The 17,929-nt window shown below is 29.3% G+C and overlaps 3 protein-coding genes across 8 annotated transcripts in view; 2 read left to right on the forward strand and 1 right to left on the reverse strand.

The window, feature by feature from the left end:
* Window positions 1–11,972, forward strand: part of iPLA2-VIA (calcium-independent phospholipase A2 VIA) — a 68,969-nt gene extending 56,997 nt beyond the window's left edge. For 2 of the 3 annotated variants that reach the window (XM_035374774.2, XM_035374778.2), the window contains 3 exons: window positions 2,398–2,552; window positions 3,312–3,479; window positions 9,137–11,972. In XM_035374774.2, coding sequence (XP_035230665.1) covers window positions 2,398–2,552; window positions 3,312–3,479; window positions 9,137–9,352 — 539 coding nt within the window. In that variant the 3' untranslated portion in view covers window positions 9,353–11,972. Of the gene's footprint in view, window positions 1–2,397; window positions 2,553–3,311; window positions 3,480–9,122 lie in introns of all 3 variants that reach the window. The other variant, XM_085826904.1, reaches the window with a different exon arrangement.
* The window catches only part of LOC118203853 (uncharacterized), a 262,288-nt gene that overhangs the window by 221,881 nt on the left and 22,478 nt on the right, over window positions 1–17,929 (forward strand). The window lies entirely within an intron of this gene.
* Window positions 15,390–17,929, reverse strand: part of Pms2 (mismatch repair endonuclease PMS2) — a 111,120-nt gene continuing 108,580 nt past the window's right edge. For all 4 annotated transcript variants that reach the window (XM_085826903.1, XM_085826899.1, XM_085826901.1 and 1 more), the window contains one exon: window positions 15,390–17,093. In XM_085826903.1, the coding sequence (XP_085683029.1) occupies window positions 17,028–17,093 (66 nt within the window). In that variant the 3' untranslated portion in view covers window positions 15,390–17,027. The remainder of the gene's footprint in view (window positions 17,094–17,929) is intronic.

A 17,929-nucleotide genomic window follows, 5' to 3' on the forward strand; every position in this document is an offset into this window, starting at 1 on the left:
AATCTTAAAAATCCCCTATTATAGTTATCCTTTCAAATATCAACTGGATAATTAAAGCAGGCCTTTTTAGTGGACATTTTAACATAAAGTAGCCTAATATTTATGTATTGGGGGGGGGGAGATTTATATAGTCAATGTATTCTGTCAATGCTGAACTAGTACTTAATTAATGCACAGATTCTTTTTGCTGTGAATATTTTTTAATAGTCTTGGGGTTCTTTAAAAATTTACCCCGAACTTGTGAATAACATTTGAAGGCAATGCAGAATTAAGCTGCAGAAAATTTATTGGAAAACAGTGTAGTTCTTGCCAACATTGCTTTTTTAGACTATGAAAAACTGCTAATTTTGTAAACTGTTTGCGTGCTGCCATAGTAAAAGTTTATCGTGCATGGCAGAATGGCACAATCCAAAATCAGCAACATGTCAAATATGGTGCACCATAAGCCATAGATGACAGAGGTGAACAACGGCTGTGGAGATGAGTTTGGGCAAGTAGATGTGGAACCGCTGAGCAACTGACCCCTCAGATGTACCAAGGGTTTACCAGCAGAGTCTCCTCGATGATGGTTCAGTGAACATTGCTGCGTATGGGCTTTCACAGCAGATGCCTGGTTAAAGCACCTATGTTGATTGCAGTTCATCGGTAATAAAGGCTGGAATCTGCATGCCAGTACCACAACTGGATGTCCACTGAGTGACAACAGGTGGCTTTTTCCAATGAATAATGCTTTATGTTCCATATGACATATGAATGTTGGCATATACAGCATGAAACATTGGAAAGCAAACACCATGCAACAATAGCCGGAAGGGTCCAAGCTAGGAGGGAGACTTATAATCTGGGGAATGTTTTCATGGCTTTTTCTGGGTGCACTCATCATTGTGAAAGGCATGATAGATCAATAGAAATACACATCTATTCTTGTGGACCATGTCCACCCCTGCATGTGAATTCTTTTTCTTTAGAATGATGGCATCTACCAGCAGGACAAAGCGAAGTGTCATACAGTTTGCAGTGCACACACATGGTTCAAAGAACACTAGGATGAGTTTACCGTACTCTCCTGTGGCCAGCAAACTCCCCAGACTTAAACCCAATCGAGAATCTGTGGAACCACCTCAAGCAGGTTGTTTGTGCCATGGATCCTCAGCCACGTAACCTAGTGCAGCTGGAGTTGGCATAATTCAACATCCTAATAAACACCTTCAAGAACCTAATTGACTCTCTTCCTGCACATCTGGCAGAGTCCGCTCTGTGAAACGTGGTTATTCTGGCTTTTGACAAGTGGTCACATTACTGGACTGTGGATAAGTTGACTGTTTGATATGAAAAATATTAAATCTTGTTTTGGGCCTTCTTAAATCACTATCTGACAAGAAAAAAATTTTGGAAGCATGCATGATTATCTAGAATTACAAACATTTGTATACATTAGTGCACTTAAAGCATTTGCTTTGATTATAGTTGAAGTTGCAAAATGCAATTGTTCTTGTTAAATAAAATACCAGGGTATTATGACCTAAATCATCACAGACACACCACCATGCCTTATGGTAGGAAGAAGTTTACTTTACTAAAATGCTTCTTTGGTTAATTTTGACACTTAAAAAGAGTACATAGTGGAGAAAGTATGAAACTGGATTTACGAAAATAATATGGCCTTTGGGCCAGTCAACTTTCTTTTAGGTATGGGATCCATACATAATTTTATCCCATTAAAAGAATATTGTTGTATCATCTGCTAAGGACAAAAATAATAGCAGTTTGCATTTCATCTACAGACTGTGGATTTAAGCAATTCACAGCCTGTACTTTTTTCTAGAAATAAAATTAATTGGATGATTATTATTTATGCTATCTTATTTGCTGTTATAATTCTATGAAAATGGGTTACATTTCTTGGAACTGCTTGTTGATTTCAGTTACTGAGTTTCAGATTCTGCTAATTATCCCATCGGTTCTTATTATTTTATTAAACTCTGTATAGGTTCACATGAATTTTGGAATAAAAGTCTTCAGGAACCAGGTTTCCAATTTTAATCTGTAGTATCCCAGTTGGATACAATGTTTTGCCATCTCTAAAAATTGGGGAAGTGAACCATTCTTACATTTTACAGTCATGTTTTTACATGCTATATGAATTTATTATGATGCAACAGACTCCATACAGTGTGTTAAATAAAACAGAAATGTTTTCTGCAGTAAATTTAATATTTGATTAATTCTGACTTCATGACTAATGTTAGTTTCAGAAGTATTTGGATTAGGTCCAACTACTATATATTCATGAATATGCAGGAATTTTCCAAATAATTCCAGACAATTTTGCATTGTAATTAAGAGCATTTATTAAAGTAATTTTGCAAAAATTACTTGAAATATTTTTATTTTTAGAGCAGCTTATATGGCAAGCCGCAAGAGCTACAGGAGCTGCACCAACTTATTTTCGTGCCTCAGGGCCTTATATCGATGGAGGCCTCATATCAAATAACCCCACCTTAGATGCAATAACAGAAATCCATCAGTGTAATCAGTCATTAACTGCAGTGGTTAGTATTTCTTTTGTTTTACATTTTTTAAATGTATTAAAAGCTGTGTTGTGTTATGATTTGAATTATTTATATTATTAATGACATATTTGAACTGCATTATAAATTTGCCTTATCACATCTTATGATGTGAATGATTTATATTGTTAATGACGTATTTGAACTGCATTATCAATTTGCCTTATCTTAGATATGAAAGCATAAGGCAAATTTATTATATTGTGAAAAATTTTTCTTCTTTTAAATAGAACTATCTCTTTTTAGATTTTCAAAATGCTAATTTTGTGATGTATGTTTTTTGTATCAGTAAATTAATTCACAAATTGAAAATGAATACGCAGATCAGTTTTTATTGTAGTAAAACACTTTAATCCAGATGAATTTGAGTATTAGAGATTAAGTGAACTCGCACAGTTTAGCAATTTTTTATATGCTATAAGTGTTATGAGCTGGTAGCTTAAAATCATTTGTATTATTATTGTTTGCTCATAATAGCCATGATTTTTTTTATATCTTTATTTAGTATAACTTTGAATATTTGTATCTTATTTTAAATTAATTACAACTTTGTTAGGAGGGGGTTAGGTTCTCAATATGCACATATATTTTTGGAATGCATTATATGTTTCTTTTCTCCAATAATATCTTATGCATTTTCAAAGTCATGCTATGTGAGTCTCTATTAGGATCAGTTTGATTCACAATTTTTTATTTGATTTGTTTTTATTTCTTGCTCTTTTTTTTTTTTTTTTTAATTAGGGCAAGGAAAATCAAGTATGCAAAATCAAAGTTGTTGTATCTATGGGCACTGGAAGGCCTCCTCTTGTGCCTGTGGATACAATTGATGTTTTCCGTCCAGATTCTTTATGGGGTGCTTGTAGAATGGCTCTGGGAGTTACAAATTTAGGCCAACTTTTGGTTGATCAAGTATGTTTATAAACAAACTTTTATTATATTTAATTTATTGTAATATTGCATAGTTGAAATGAAGTATTTGCATGTTTGGTTATTTAAATATAATTCTAAAATGTCACTGTCACATAAAGATAGCATATATTCAAGAACTAAATGAGTGATACATACTGTTTTTAAAGTATATTCCTCATTTAAAGATGCCATCATGTAAGATATATGTGATCATTCAAAGTGATGTAGGCTTTTTTACTTAAAATAGTATTAGAATCTTTTGTTTAATCTACTGAGTGCTGTACATTTTTCATGACATGCATGTTTCCATTTTCTATGCATTATTTTCTTCTTTAAAGTATTGAGTAGTGGTTCTCAACCTTTTTTGCCCAATCACACCTTTTACCATTGCTATAGATCATCCCTCCTCTCTTTGCAAACCTCAAAAAGTACATGTAAATTTATTTTAGATTTAGACAATTTTTTAATGGCATAGGAGGAAGTAGGTGGAGTCAGGCTGACTGCATCCCCCCCCCCCCCCCCGGGTATACAAGCATAGTGCCAGTTCTCCCAGATTTAATGGAAGATCCCTGGTTTTGAAATTCTAGTCTTTATTAAAGAAAATTATAAGAGATTTTTTTAGCAATAAATGAAATTTATTGAATTAACAGAGTTTAAACTATGCAAATTCCATCCTTCCATTCATGGTGATTTTCAACATAATCTTTTTTTATTGAATTACATTTGTACAACTTTTAATGAAGATTCAACACATATTTAATTAATTAACATTTACAGAGGGTGTTCACACATTTTTGTAAGGATTTTGCAAGGATTTATATATAAAATAACCTTAGAGTTTTATTTTCTAATATGTTCAATCTGATAGCCCTTTTGTTGAACTATCATATTACATCTTGATTTCCAAGATAAAAGTCATTTTCTTAAAATATCAAGGTTGATTATATTCCACTCCTCCTTCACAATCTTCCAGAGTCCATCCAATGTTTTGGGATGTCGCTTATAAAGAGTTTGTTTTAAAAGTCCATATGAACCGTAATCCATAGGAGACATGTCAGGAGACTTGGGTGGGATGCATTTAAATGGAATAGCTTCAATTTCGGTTTCATTTCTTGAAAAAACAGAGCGGTAGATTTAGAGGTATGCAGAGTTGCCAACTCTCCCGATTTAGGCAGGAGACTCCCGATTTTCGACCGCTCTCCCGCCAACCCGATTTACAATATATTTCTCCCGACTTTTTCTTATTCTTAATATTTCTCACAATTTTTATGCAACTTGGCTTAATACTTTGTTATATGAATAAAAAAAGTGCTTTTGGACGTCTGAAACCAATTGAATTTTCTCTACATTATATCTAAAACAAAACCTTGCGAATCAGATAGCTTCTGCTTTGTGAGTGAGAGCATTATACGTATCCAGAAACGTCATTCTCCAGTTCTCCAATAGGCTTCGAGCTCCATTGCGTGTCAGCTGGCATATATTAGCCAATGAGGACAAAGCAAGTTGTTATTTGGACGTTCTTTTTAGTTATTTCGTTCATTTTGTCCTGAGTTGTGTGAGTACACGTGGCTTAGGGAAATAGTTTTAGAAATTATCATCTTTTGTTACGTCTGTGAGAAAGATGAAATACTCGTGTACGTTTCAAAAATCGTACACAGTTGACTTTCCTTCCATTATTTCCTCAAGGAAATGTAATAAATTTGCGATGTGTACCGCCTGTCATTGCGATTTTTCGATTTCATATGTTGGAAGGGCGGATGTTCTCAAACATGTGCGTACACAAAAACACAAGGATAACATGAGTTATTTTGAAAAAAACGAAAAATTAAAATTTTCTTCGGAAACAAAGGACCAAAAAGTTATTAATGCAGAATGTCTGTTCTCTGCCTTTTTACTGGAGCACAACCTGCTACTGAATGCATCGGATCACGCTGCAGCTTTATTTAAAAAAATGTTTCCCGATAGTGAAATCGCCAAGAAATACTCAAGGTGCAAGAATCAAAACAGGTGCAATTGTTAAAGAAATGGGTTTGAAAAATAAATCTTCAGTTATTGATTGCATTAAAACAGCTCCGGTCTGCCTCTCTACTGATGGAAGCAATAATACCGATTCAAAACTGTATCCAATTGTTGTTTCTTTTTTTGATCCAGAGTCTTCAAAAATTGAGTGCAGTTTACTTTATGTTCCCACTTTATAAGGACATTTGACAGGCTTTAATATAGCACAGCTAATTATTAAAACTTTAAAAGAAAACTGCAGGCACTCTGGATAATTGCTTAGCACTTGGTGCCGATAATGCACCAGTATTGGTAGGCTTGGAAGGCTGGTGTTGCAGGCATCTTAAGAAAGGAAAATTCAGATTATGAGGTGCACCTGTCACCTCTTAAATTTAGCAGCTGAAAAAGGGGCAACTTCTTTACCAATAAATGTGGATGAACACATTGTTGATATTTATTATTATCTTGAAAGGAGTTCTAAAAGGAAGGAAAAATTAAAACAGTTCCAACAGCTGCATAACAGCAGTTTACAATTAGAAAACTTGGATGAAGTTATAAAATCAGCTACGATTGACACCCAGTGGAGTTTAATTGCAAAACTGAAAGGTGCTGATGGAATTTTAAAATATAGTGAACTGTCTAGAATTGTGTTGGTCATCTTGACAGTTCCCTATAGTAATGCAGAGGGTGAGAGGATCCTCAGTGTTGTTGCGAAAACGAGGACTAAATTTAGATCTAATATTAGAGATGGCAAATTAGAAAAACTTTTATAAGCGAAAGCAGGCCTACGTGGCAATTGCTGTGAACACAATGATAAAGTTTCTTTCTTAAAGAAAGCAAAATCTGCCACTGTTTATAACATTTGTACGAAAACTGATTAAAGAGTCTTTTTTTTTTTTCTTAAACGATGCGTGTAGTAAAAATTTTTTTATGTGTAAGGTATTTTGTGTTGCTTGCATTTAAGAATTAGTTACTACTTAAAGTTCATTCATTATTAAAAACTATATTTTTATCATTTAAAAAGTCTTTTTAACATTGTGAAAAATCTCCTAATTTCTTAAAAAAATCTCCTGATTTTTGAGTGTCATAGGTTGGCAAGTATGGGTATGGCTTGGAGTTTTATCCTGATTCAACTTAACATTAAGAAGATTGTTTAGATAAAGAGATGGAATTTATTCTTTAAAAATAGGTGTTAAAACATATTTCTGATAAAAATCCAAATTAATTTTGACATTTTTTTCTACTCTCCTTATTTTTAGTTTTCCATTGTAAGAGAAACCAGTAATAACCATAAAACCATAAGAAAAACTTTCCACCTTTTCTCTGAACCAACATATTAAGTCTTTTTCAGTAAAAAATAGGTATTTTTCTATTCCAATCAGATAAGACTATTCAAGTCTCATCAATTGTAACTATATATTTCCATTTTCTGCATGTCAAATAATTTTCTTACGGCAATCTGCACATAGTCTTACGCTTAGAAGCATGTTTCGGCGTTGGGCAATGAACATTGTTTTTTGTTTTGATTATCTTTAATCAGATTTTATAATTTTGTTCATAGTTCCTACAGAGATATTTAAAGATTTTGTAATAGCTCTTTGGGGGGGGGGCTGGATTTTCCTTTAAAGCATGAGATGTAACTTTAGATATAATAAGAGCTGTATGTACCTTTATTGAGTATGCATTTTTCCCAGTCAGATGTAAACTTTGACGTTTCTTTCCTTTCATATTAATTATGTCACTTATTTTATATGTAGAAATATTAAAACTATGTTTTTCACATTTTCTTTTTTCTAATAATTGAGATAAAGAGTATTTCTCTTCAAGACAGTGTAAAAATTTAGCTTTCGATATATTGTTTAATTCTTCAGCAACATTTTAAAGAAAAGAATATTTTAAATGCTGCAGACAATAATTAATCCTTATTCCAATTTGATGCCATTAACGTTTGTATTTTAAAATTAATATTTAAATACAATTATTAAAAATCAAAATCATTACAAAAGTGTGTGAACACCCTTTATAGATTTGATTTTGCTGTGCATCAATAAATGGTGTATTGCTAGATTTATCCTTAGAATGGTGTATACATTAATTGAATTAAAACTTTGCTTCCCAACCCAGGAACTTCTCAGTAGAAAAGTACGAGAAAATTATGAAATGAAATGAAATATTATAAATTTCATATTTTTTAGCTAAGTATCAATATGTTTTACATAAGAATCATGTTATAAACAGGTCAGTAATGTGAATTATGCATTATAATTTAAATTATATTTATTATTTAAGTTTGGAATTCCTTTAAAATCATGTCCTTTTGTTAGCATACAATTTCTTGGAATCTCCTAGGTTTTCATAATACAAGGTTGGCAGTTATGATAGAAAGAAATGGTGATATGTAAAATTTCAAACGTTCTTCACATAATTTTAAGGAATTAGACTGCTGAAAATAATGAAAACAGAGTTTACTGCTTTTATTTATTTTTTAGATGGTGGCACTAAAATTTAATTGTTGTTTAATCATTTCTTTTTCTTGCCATTTTATCACAATCAGATTTACAAATAGTGTTTTAGTGGTGCCATCTAAGGGAAAAAACTTAACTAAAAGCAGTGCATAGCAAACTACATGATTACAGACTAAGGTTTATGCAAGTTCATTCAATATCAAATTTGCATTTCTTTTAACTTTTTTGCCTTTACAGTTACAGCAATATTAAATTTTGAATTATTTTGTAAATAGTTTCTTATGTGTTACATTTTACTCAAAAATCTACAGTTGATTGGACAGATAAAATCAAAGTATTTTTCAGTTATAGTTCATTAGAATTTGTTTTACAATAATCAGTTTTTGAAAAAAATTTTAAAAATCTATATACAACTAATACAGATTTTCATAAGTTTTACATGTGATCTATAATATATAATATGGTTTCAACACATTTACTGTGAAAGATGGTAGTTTTACATTTTATTGTGATTTATTTAAACACTGAATTAAGTAAATTTCATATCCATACACCTAATTAATGTGTCAGCTTTTTGCACTGTTTTATTGATACATTTGAAATGTAATATTGTCTTATAGTCTTTTTACATTCAATTAAATATGCTGTAGGATTCCAATTATTTAGAGTAACTGGGATCACAATCTAGCTGTATAACCTAATAGGAATGAAAATCTTTTCTCTGTAGATTATGTACATATTTTCTGCTAGGCAAGTAAGAGAATTTTATTTTTTCAGTTTAGCATATTTTAATTAAACGGAGACTATGAAATGGGGAAAAAAAGTTTTATAACAAATTTAAACAATGAAATAAATTCTTACTTATGTAAGTCTTAAAACTAAACACACAGTGTATATATATTATTACTGAACCTAAATTAAAAGTTAGCATTTTTTGGGGTATGGAATAATTAAATTAACAATGAAATGCTAAATTTTGTTCTTTTTGTTATAACATGTAATTTTAATGGAGAAAGCTGAAAAGGGTTGCTTGTTTTGTTGCAGAAGTGCATTTTTTAACAGCCAAGTCACAGTTATATAATTTAAAGCAGATAAAACATGCCACATTCATCTTGAAATCATGCCTCAAAGTAAAATCTGTTTTCTTTCCTGAATGATCTTTCATGTAATAAGATTGCAGTACATTTCTTACAGGCTACACAAACTGATGGTCGAGTTACAGCCCGGGCTCTTGCATTGTGTGACATGTTGAATATTCCTTACTTTCGTCTGAACCCTCAACTGACAGAAAATGTTGCATTAGATGAGACCAATACCAAAACACTTGTAAAAATGTTATGGGAGACAACTGCATACATGCGTTGTATGAAGGATGAACTAGAAGAGTTGAAGAAGTTACTGACTACATGACTTAGTTGATCTTAGTTGGTTACATTTAGTATTTATCTTGGACTTTGAAAATACCATTTGGAAATTCCACATTTTGGTTTAAGGCAAAGAAATAATTCTGTGTGCAATAATAAAAATTGCAGTTGATTTTTAATTGGAAAAGTATGTTTATACCTTCTCCCTTTTGTTATTATTGATATTAAAGGATTAACACTTGAAATGCATTATGGTTATTAGTAATCCAGACTTTTTTCTTGTAACTGTTAAAAGCATGCTTGAATAATATGACCAGTTATTCAGACAAGAAAATTCTTAAAATAAAGGCCAATTATTGTTTAAATATATTTAATAATTTATGAGAGTAGTGTACTTATATAATATAATATAAACTAATTGCGGACAATCACTTAACATACTGAAAATTGCAACAATATTTTGTTATTCAGGGGAAAAAAGGTGTTAGACTTGCATCTCAGTTTTAAATTGTTCAATAAGTAGTAAACCTTTCCTTTCAGTCAAATAAATTTAAAATACAGAAGTTTTATGTAATTCGAACTTATTTTACTTTATCATGTATGTATTTGATTACATCGCAGAATCTTTAGTATAGAAATAAACTTTAATTTTAATTAAAAAAAACTTTTGGAAATTTTTGATAAGTGGTACAAGTTACCAAGTTCTGAGCCAAGAAAGAATTGCAAAAAATATGAGATTATTTGGTATATTATGTTATTAATCTTTTTTTTATTATTTACTTTATTTAAGTGTCCTGTACAAATTGTACTAAAACTTTCGCTGACAACGAATTTATTAAGAATTTCCCAATGAACTTCAATTTCTTAAAAGTGCAATATTATCAAACTAAAGCATATACATGATATATTTGAAACAGGTTTTTATGCTATTTAAGAAGTAATATCACAGTCCTTGAAGATATATTCTAAGAAATAAAATTAAGTATTATTTGTTAAGCAAAATATAATTAGAGTTGCATGTCATTTTTATAATGAGGTATAAGGCCTTTATTTGGATTAAAATGATAACAATTATTAATCTGAAAAATTATGCTGAAAGTGGACAGATCTTTTAAATTTAATTTGATTCCAGATTATGCATCCAAAATCCAAGTTCAATATGCAGTTTTTAACAAATATATTCAACAGTAGCTAATTAAGAATATAAAGTAGTATTCAAAATTATAAAATGTGGACTAGACTATTGAATAGTTCTGTTTAGATGTGGTGCAGTCACTCTTTTTGATATCATAATTTTGCATGGAATGAGGTAGTTTTATGACGAATAGCTTTACATTTAACTATTTATAAAAGATACAGTATTTTCTAGCATATTTCAAACTATGCAGTATTTTTTCACCTTCTTGAACTTGGTAATTAAAAAAATAGTAACTTAAATGTGTAGTTCTTGATCCTTAAACGTGTGTTATTTAGCAGCACATACTGCTACAATACGATTTTTAGAATTTTTAATTTGAGTGTATATGCTGTAGATACTTTATATATATAACTTTATAGAAAAGAGATTTTCCTTTGTGAACTAGTCCTGACAAAATGACTTAAAAATAATTTTTTTATATATTTATTATCTTCTAACCAAAATGTTTTTTGCTGTGTGAAAAATTGATGATTTATGTTAATTTTAATGAAATGAATATGTATAAAAAATCTATATAAATATGCTGTTTTAGTATTTCTTCCTATTTTGAATTGATTACAATATATTGTAAACTATGTTTGTATAGTAAAATTAGTTTTGTTGTTTATTCCCCCCTTTTTCAATAAATATACAAATATTTTTCCTTTCTACCAGAGGCATACTGTGAAATGAAGCTCTGGTGATTATTGGTATAATTTTCAAGTAAATCTTTGTTTTATAATGTTGTTTTGGAAATACTGATTTTTATAATTGTTACTAAAAATACTTGCTTTACACGTATTTCATAACAATAGCAATTGTTAAAAAAACTTTAAAAACTTCAAAAATAAATGTTTTATCAATTAGTTGAGTGGCATTTTGTTATTTAAAGTAATCAAGGAGAAAAGGCATATAAGTACATTCCTTTTCTGGATTTTATGTATTGATATTTCAGTTTCATACTTGAAAACAAAATGACTATGAAATTCTCATATATTTATCTTTTATAATTAAAATACAAAGGGAAGAATTCTCTAACTCTTTCTGAAATGTATATTCTTATTTATGTCAAAATTCCTTTCCCCTCCTTGAAAATAAAGTTCATTTTAGCATATTTAAGGGAAAAAAAAAAAAAAAAAAAGACTTTTGATTTATTATTTCGAAGAAACATTTCTATATAAATGGTGTTAGAGGATTAAACTATTTACTAACAACAATTAAAAAAGCAATGTGATATTCAGAATGAGAGTTATGTTAGTGAAACCATCCGTAAATATTATAATTATGCTTTAAAAGTATACCTCCAATGTTGAAAAATTAATACTCATTTATAATTTAAAGTATTATTTCTTCAGTTTTAAATATTTTTTATTTAACCCTTTGTATCAGATATTGGAAACTGCTCTTCTGATTGCTCAAGTATTTATATAAAATTATTTTTAACACAATATAATAGCTGAATTTTTATCTAAACAAAACAAAACAAAACTTGTTTTGCGGCTGTATTATTAAGTAGAATTTGTGGAAGCTAATGTAGCTATGTTAATTTAAACAAAGACCAACATTGTATTTTTATGCCTTATTTAGAAATTGGTTTGCATTTCTTGTATTTAAGTCTATATTCAGCATTATTAAATACCACTGTTTCTTAGTAGTGAAATATTTTACCTAGAAATCTTTTTGAAAATACCTGCTTTTTAAAACCTTGATAGAATATCAAGTGTTTTTGCCATTATATGATGTAAACATATATCCTTACCTGAACTTCCATTCATTTCATATAATTTTATAGTACTCACAAAGTTTTCAATAATAAATTTGAAGTTTTCAAAATAATATTATATACAAGTTTCAAAGTATATATTCAAAGTTTAATACATTTTCAAAATATTATATATAAAGTGCATTCATATATCAGTATATTAAAAGTGGCAAAGAAATATTTTTATTTCTCACTTCCTTCCATTTAAGAATGTTTGTTTACTTCTGAAAACATTGGTAACTCATTTCAAATTAAAATGCTCAATGCAGTGTTCAACAAAAAAGTTTGAAGCATTCATCAGGAAGCCAGAAATAAAAATAAGAAAATTATACCAAGCTTAAAGGGGGAAAAAACTTATTCATGTATTAATACTTTTTTTGTTTGTTTTTTCTTGTTTTGTAAATCTGTCCTGTTTGAGCAATGTTATACTTGATGTTTCATTATCATATCTTTATAATTTTTTTAGCAGTTACACTGAAAGACAAAAAAAAAAGTCTTTTTCTGAAACAACTTTTATGACGAGTGATGGAATTTCAGTTTTAATGTCAGTATATTTTCAGTTAGCTGATACATTGTAATTTAAAGCAAACAATAATTCAAAATTAACTTCTAAAATATATGAGGGAAGGAAATGAAACAAATTAATTCATATTATTATACCCCATAATTATTCATTTGAATTCAGTCATATTTAAAATTATGACTATTAGAAATTGTATTTTACTAGATACAATGTATATTACTGGATGATTTTGTGAACTTAAAATATACATAAAATAAAATTCACATTACATTTATTTGTAACGTATATGTATATGAAAAAAAAAATGTATATGGTGTTAAATGAAAACAGATACTAGCTTTTATTCCTTCTAGACATACACTTTCAATTACTGGGCTGTTCAAGTAAAGGTGGGAATCTTAGGAAAACTACTCACCACTTTGGATATGAGGGTTTTGCAAAAAAAAAAAAAAAAAAAAAAAAAACTTTTTATATGGTTTCCACAAAACAATAATCGCAATCTGTAAAATACCAAAATTTTGTATCTTTACATGTTAAATTCACACATCTCTTCAAATAGCAAATTGACTGGTTGGCACATATTACTTTTCAATGCATGTTGTCAAATGAAATTCAGAATTTTTTGTCCAAATATACAGCAGCTAAAACAATTTTTCATTTTATCGATTTTTTTATAAGTCAATAAAATGATTATCCAATACTGAACTTTCTAATCATTTCATTGATTATAAAGTTCAGTATTGGATAAAAAAGCATTTCATATTAAATATGTTGCTGGTGCCAAGGAAATAGCAATGCTAATATGAAACATTTAATGAGTTGCATCAGACATCACCCTAAGCAAAAATCATTAACTATTTGGAAAAAAAAAAAAAAAAAAAAAAAAAAACTGCATCATATACCTTCTTATTAAGCAGTAATAGAAATCCACCCAGTTAAAAGTTGTTTCCCTTTTCCTTTTACAGTAATATTTAAGTTAGCGTAAGTTATGTGTACTTTTATACCCAACCAGTTTTTTTCCACAGAAAGTTAACTTTGCGGAAGGGGATTCTACCATATGCACAATGTGTTAATGACATACCTCTATGTAAATATCTTATTTTTCAAAACTTTGTGCTTGGAAATATATATAAAGAAAGCCTATGCTGACCTTTTTCGGCATCATGTAGACATGGATTAAATATCAGTCTTTTCATCTCAGCATATTCAAATAATAATGCAAATATAATAGCATAATAAATACAAATGTTATTTAAATTTTTTTTAGCACCATGTAACAAATTATGTGCAAACTCTATGTTAGCATATAACTCAGTCTATTTCAAGACCAAAATATTTAAGGCGTTACTTCACTTATAATCTACCGAGTATATTCCATAATATTTTCAATTTAAACTGCTAATTGCATAATAAAGAAACATATCATCTTCCTTCTTAGTTTGCTCTGAGATAAATCCACCTGGATTACATTAATTAAAAATAGTCATTCCTTTCCAAATTCATTTTATGCTGTAAAATGTGTATTAATACACTTTCCCCTCCTTTAATAAGAAATTTGCAGGTTGTCTTTCCCGCTCATCTATGTCCTTTTTTATTACGTTATTTTGAAATTTATTGAGTCTTGTATCACTAGGAATGCCGCTTTTGGGTTTGAAAAAACTAAGCTTTATTCATTTTGTTGTGATCTTTGTTGTCATAAAGAAGATTGGCAAATATAATATTTCCTCATACTTGATAGTCATTCGCAATTGTTTTCATGAAATTCAGTACACATAAGCAGACAAATTTTGTTAATGTATTTCCCTTAGCGTTAAATTATTCAATGCTTAATTAAAAAAAAAAAAAATCTTTTTATTAAAAGAGAAGCAACAGTTTTCCCCTTTCTTCTCTTAAACTTGCAGAATTAGATCACAATGAAAAATATAACTGAGTAAAAATGCTGTAACAGAATGTAATCTTAAATGCTGTCGTTTCAATTCTTAAAACCAGATGCAGACATTTGAAATCTTTTATAATTAGCTTTGCTTGCTGCTACATTTTTTTCAAGATCTATTTTAATGTTTTTAGAATCAGAATATTTCAGGACATGCACTTACTTTAAAAATATGTTAATAACTACATTCCGAGTTTATAAAATGTGCTTCATAAAAGCACATTTTATAAACTCAGAATAATTTCATAAATATTAGAAATGAAATTTAATTACTAAATTCTAAGATAGGAGAGGTAACTCATTTTTATCTCACTTCTATAATTTGACAGTTTACAATATATTAAAATGAGAATATTTTCTTCATTATTCTAATAATTTTATTAAGGTTGTAAGATAATTTGTTGATATAATTCATATGACAAGTTCTAAAATATGTTATTAATTAAGATACATAAATTTTAATTACCAAAATGATTTCAACTCTTTAAAACTAATTTTAAACTGTGTGAATAGAAAATGTAATTTATAAAATAAATCTCAAAGCCATTTAATATATTATAACAATAAACAAATTCCAAATTTGATACAAATTGAAATAAAGAAGTTTTCCAAGAAATTTTTTTCTTATTACAATGTCAGTATTTTTCTTCTTATGAAAAATAATTCAAAATAAGATTAAACATTTGCAGATTCATAAAAATTAAATTTTAATTATTCATAATTAAGAAAGCAATGTGAATAAAATTCAGAAGTTGATATATAGGTCATAAAATATGGTAGAATGACAATGTAAAAAGTAAATACATTTTTTGATAAAATGAATATGAATTTATAATGATTGAATAATAGCATATTTGTCAAGTTGTATTTTACATTGAAACAACATTAACCATGTGTTATTCCTGTTACATTTGCCCACACACTTATGGTGTGGGGACAGTAACAACAGATATACTACAGCAAACATGGCAAGAATTTATCTGAATACTACTGTTTCTGTAATTAGAACATAAACATATAGAACAATTTCAAGTATAGTCAAAAGTCTTTAATCCGGACTCGTCGGGACTTCGGCGATTCCGATGGCATGCAGAAATTATAAAATTAAAAATATGAAACTACTTTATTAAACATTTCTTTTAACGCGCGGATGCGTAAAGCATACCTTACTCATAGCCGAAATTAGAAAATTGCAACCAGAAAACTATGTGATTTGTATTCGTGATATTTATAATGACGAGGAATTTGATTTAAATCATATCAAAGACGGAGTACATCGAAATTAAATACTACATTTAGTAAGGAATTATAAGCCGACTAAAATAAAAACATCTGCCCTGAAGATAACGATAGTGTTGACAGATCAACTTCCAGTTCATTGCGCGCCGCGACGTGCCCCCCCCCCCGCGCAGAGCAGCGTGAAATTGATAAACAGATTTCGGAACGGTTAGATAAACAAAGGATATGCTTTTATCCATTTTTTGTAGCAATTCGTTTTTTGTTTGATGGACATCGAAACATACTTTCGTTTTCTAGATCCTTTGGGAGCTCCAGCATCGGAAATTCTATTTGACATAATCGAAAGTTCAAGCTTACTTTTAGAAAATTGCTCTTACAGTCTGCAAAAAATAATAAGCCGGATCCAATTTGAAGATTAAGGAACAACGCAATTATCAACATTAACTGAAATAGATAATTAGATAATTTTAGCTTTTACCGTCCGTTATACATTAAACGCGCACGCAAAAACGTATTCTGCACTTGCGCAGATGCATATGCGCAGTCGTAAATGTCTTGCGCGCGCGAGTAAAACGCCTATGCGCATGCGCAGAAAGATTTTAGCTTTGAGGTCCGGATTATAGATCATTCCGGATTACGGGTGTCCGAATTAACGACTTTTGACTGTAATACTTTTCATTTCTTATATGGCCACTTTGTGGTTATAAATTTAAAAACCAAAGCCATCTGAAATTGAACCATTCATTTTGAATAATGCTGTATATTAGTATTTAATTTTTTTTTTTTCCTCCCCTTTTAAAGTATTATTGAAAAAGAACTCCATCATATTCTCTTGGAATGCACAGAATTCCTAATTAAAATATAAGGCAATCTAAATCCAGATTTTGCTTAATGTTAAAAGAACATCTTTCATGAAAACTTCAGTATTGCAATAAAATTTAATGATTCACATTCAATTTCCAGATTCCTGGCAGTATAATTGTACTGTTCCAGACATTATTATAATTATTGTTTTACAAGATTTCTTGACCCTCTGAATGAACTGCAATACTCAGCCATAAATCATGTCAACAGTTTTGAATAACCTTTAAGGTGATTGTAAAAGGTTAAGGTTGAACAGATGTCTCATTGTTGGCCTGCCATGAGGACAATTCTAAAAATAAAATAATTTTTCATATTAATTACTTATTTACAGCAATATTTTAGGATAGCAACCATAAAACATCAGTATTTAAAACCCAAATATAATTTTATAATAGTACTTCAAGGCAGTTTCTAAATATTTTAAAATTTGTATTGCTTCTTGTAGAAATGTCAAAATTCATTTGAGCTAAAGGACATTTTCTGTAAACAATGAAAACTTGGGAAATAGCAGTTAAGTAAAAATTCCAGATAATTGAGTATATTAAAAAGGGAAATTAATGGTGAAAAAGAAAAAGGGATAGAAGAAGAAATTTCTGGTCTAAGCTTATAAAAAGCCTTTGTATTTTATCAGCTTGAATATCAAAAGCCTATATTTAAAACTATGTAAGACTTTGAAGGAAAAAATACATTTTATATATAAAAGCTGAGGTTTAGAGGCTTTTTATGTAGAAGTTAAAATATCATATCCGAATATGAAATCTCATCGAATCATGAAAGTTGGCAGTGAAAACACCAAATTCATGTCAAATCTGCAGAAGTTCAAGGGAACAAATCATTCTCAATTTAGTTACATAATAAATGTATACAAATTACGGATATAGCATATAAAAAATTTAAAATATTCATTATAAGTCTTCACAATGTATCACCATTGTTTATGTGTTTTCAAATAAAATTACATATGCACATTTTTCTTGATGTCAAGAACCCATAACTTTGAAAACACTCTACTGCATGTTGCTCCACAGAAGAAAGGTCCCAATTTTTAATAACTTTTTTCAGGATGTGAAGGAAAAAAAGAGATTTATAGCAACCAGTTTATATCCTTCTTTACACACACACTTG

Source organism: Stegodyphus dumicola, chromosome 11 (genome assembly GCF_044657685.1).
Source record: "Stegodyphus dumicola isolate Sdum_Otavi_A_Nest chromosome 11, ASM4465768v1".
In the NCBI taxonomy this organism is placed as follows: Eukaryota; Metazoa; Arthropoda; class Arachnida; order Araneae; family Eresidae; genus Stegodyphus; species Stegodyphus dumicola.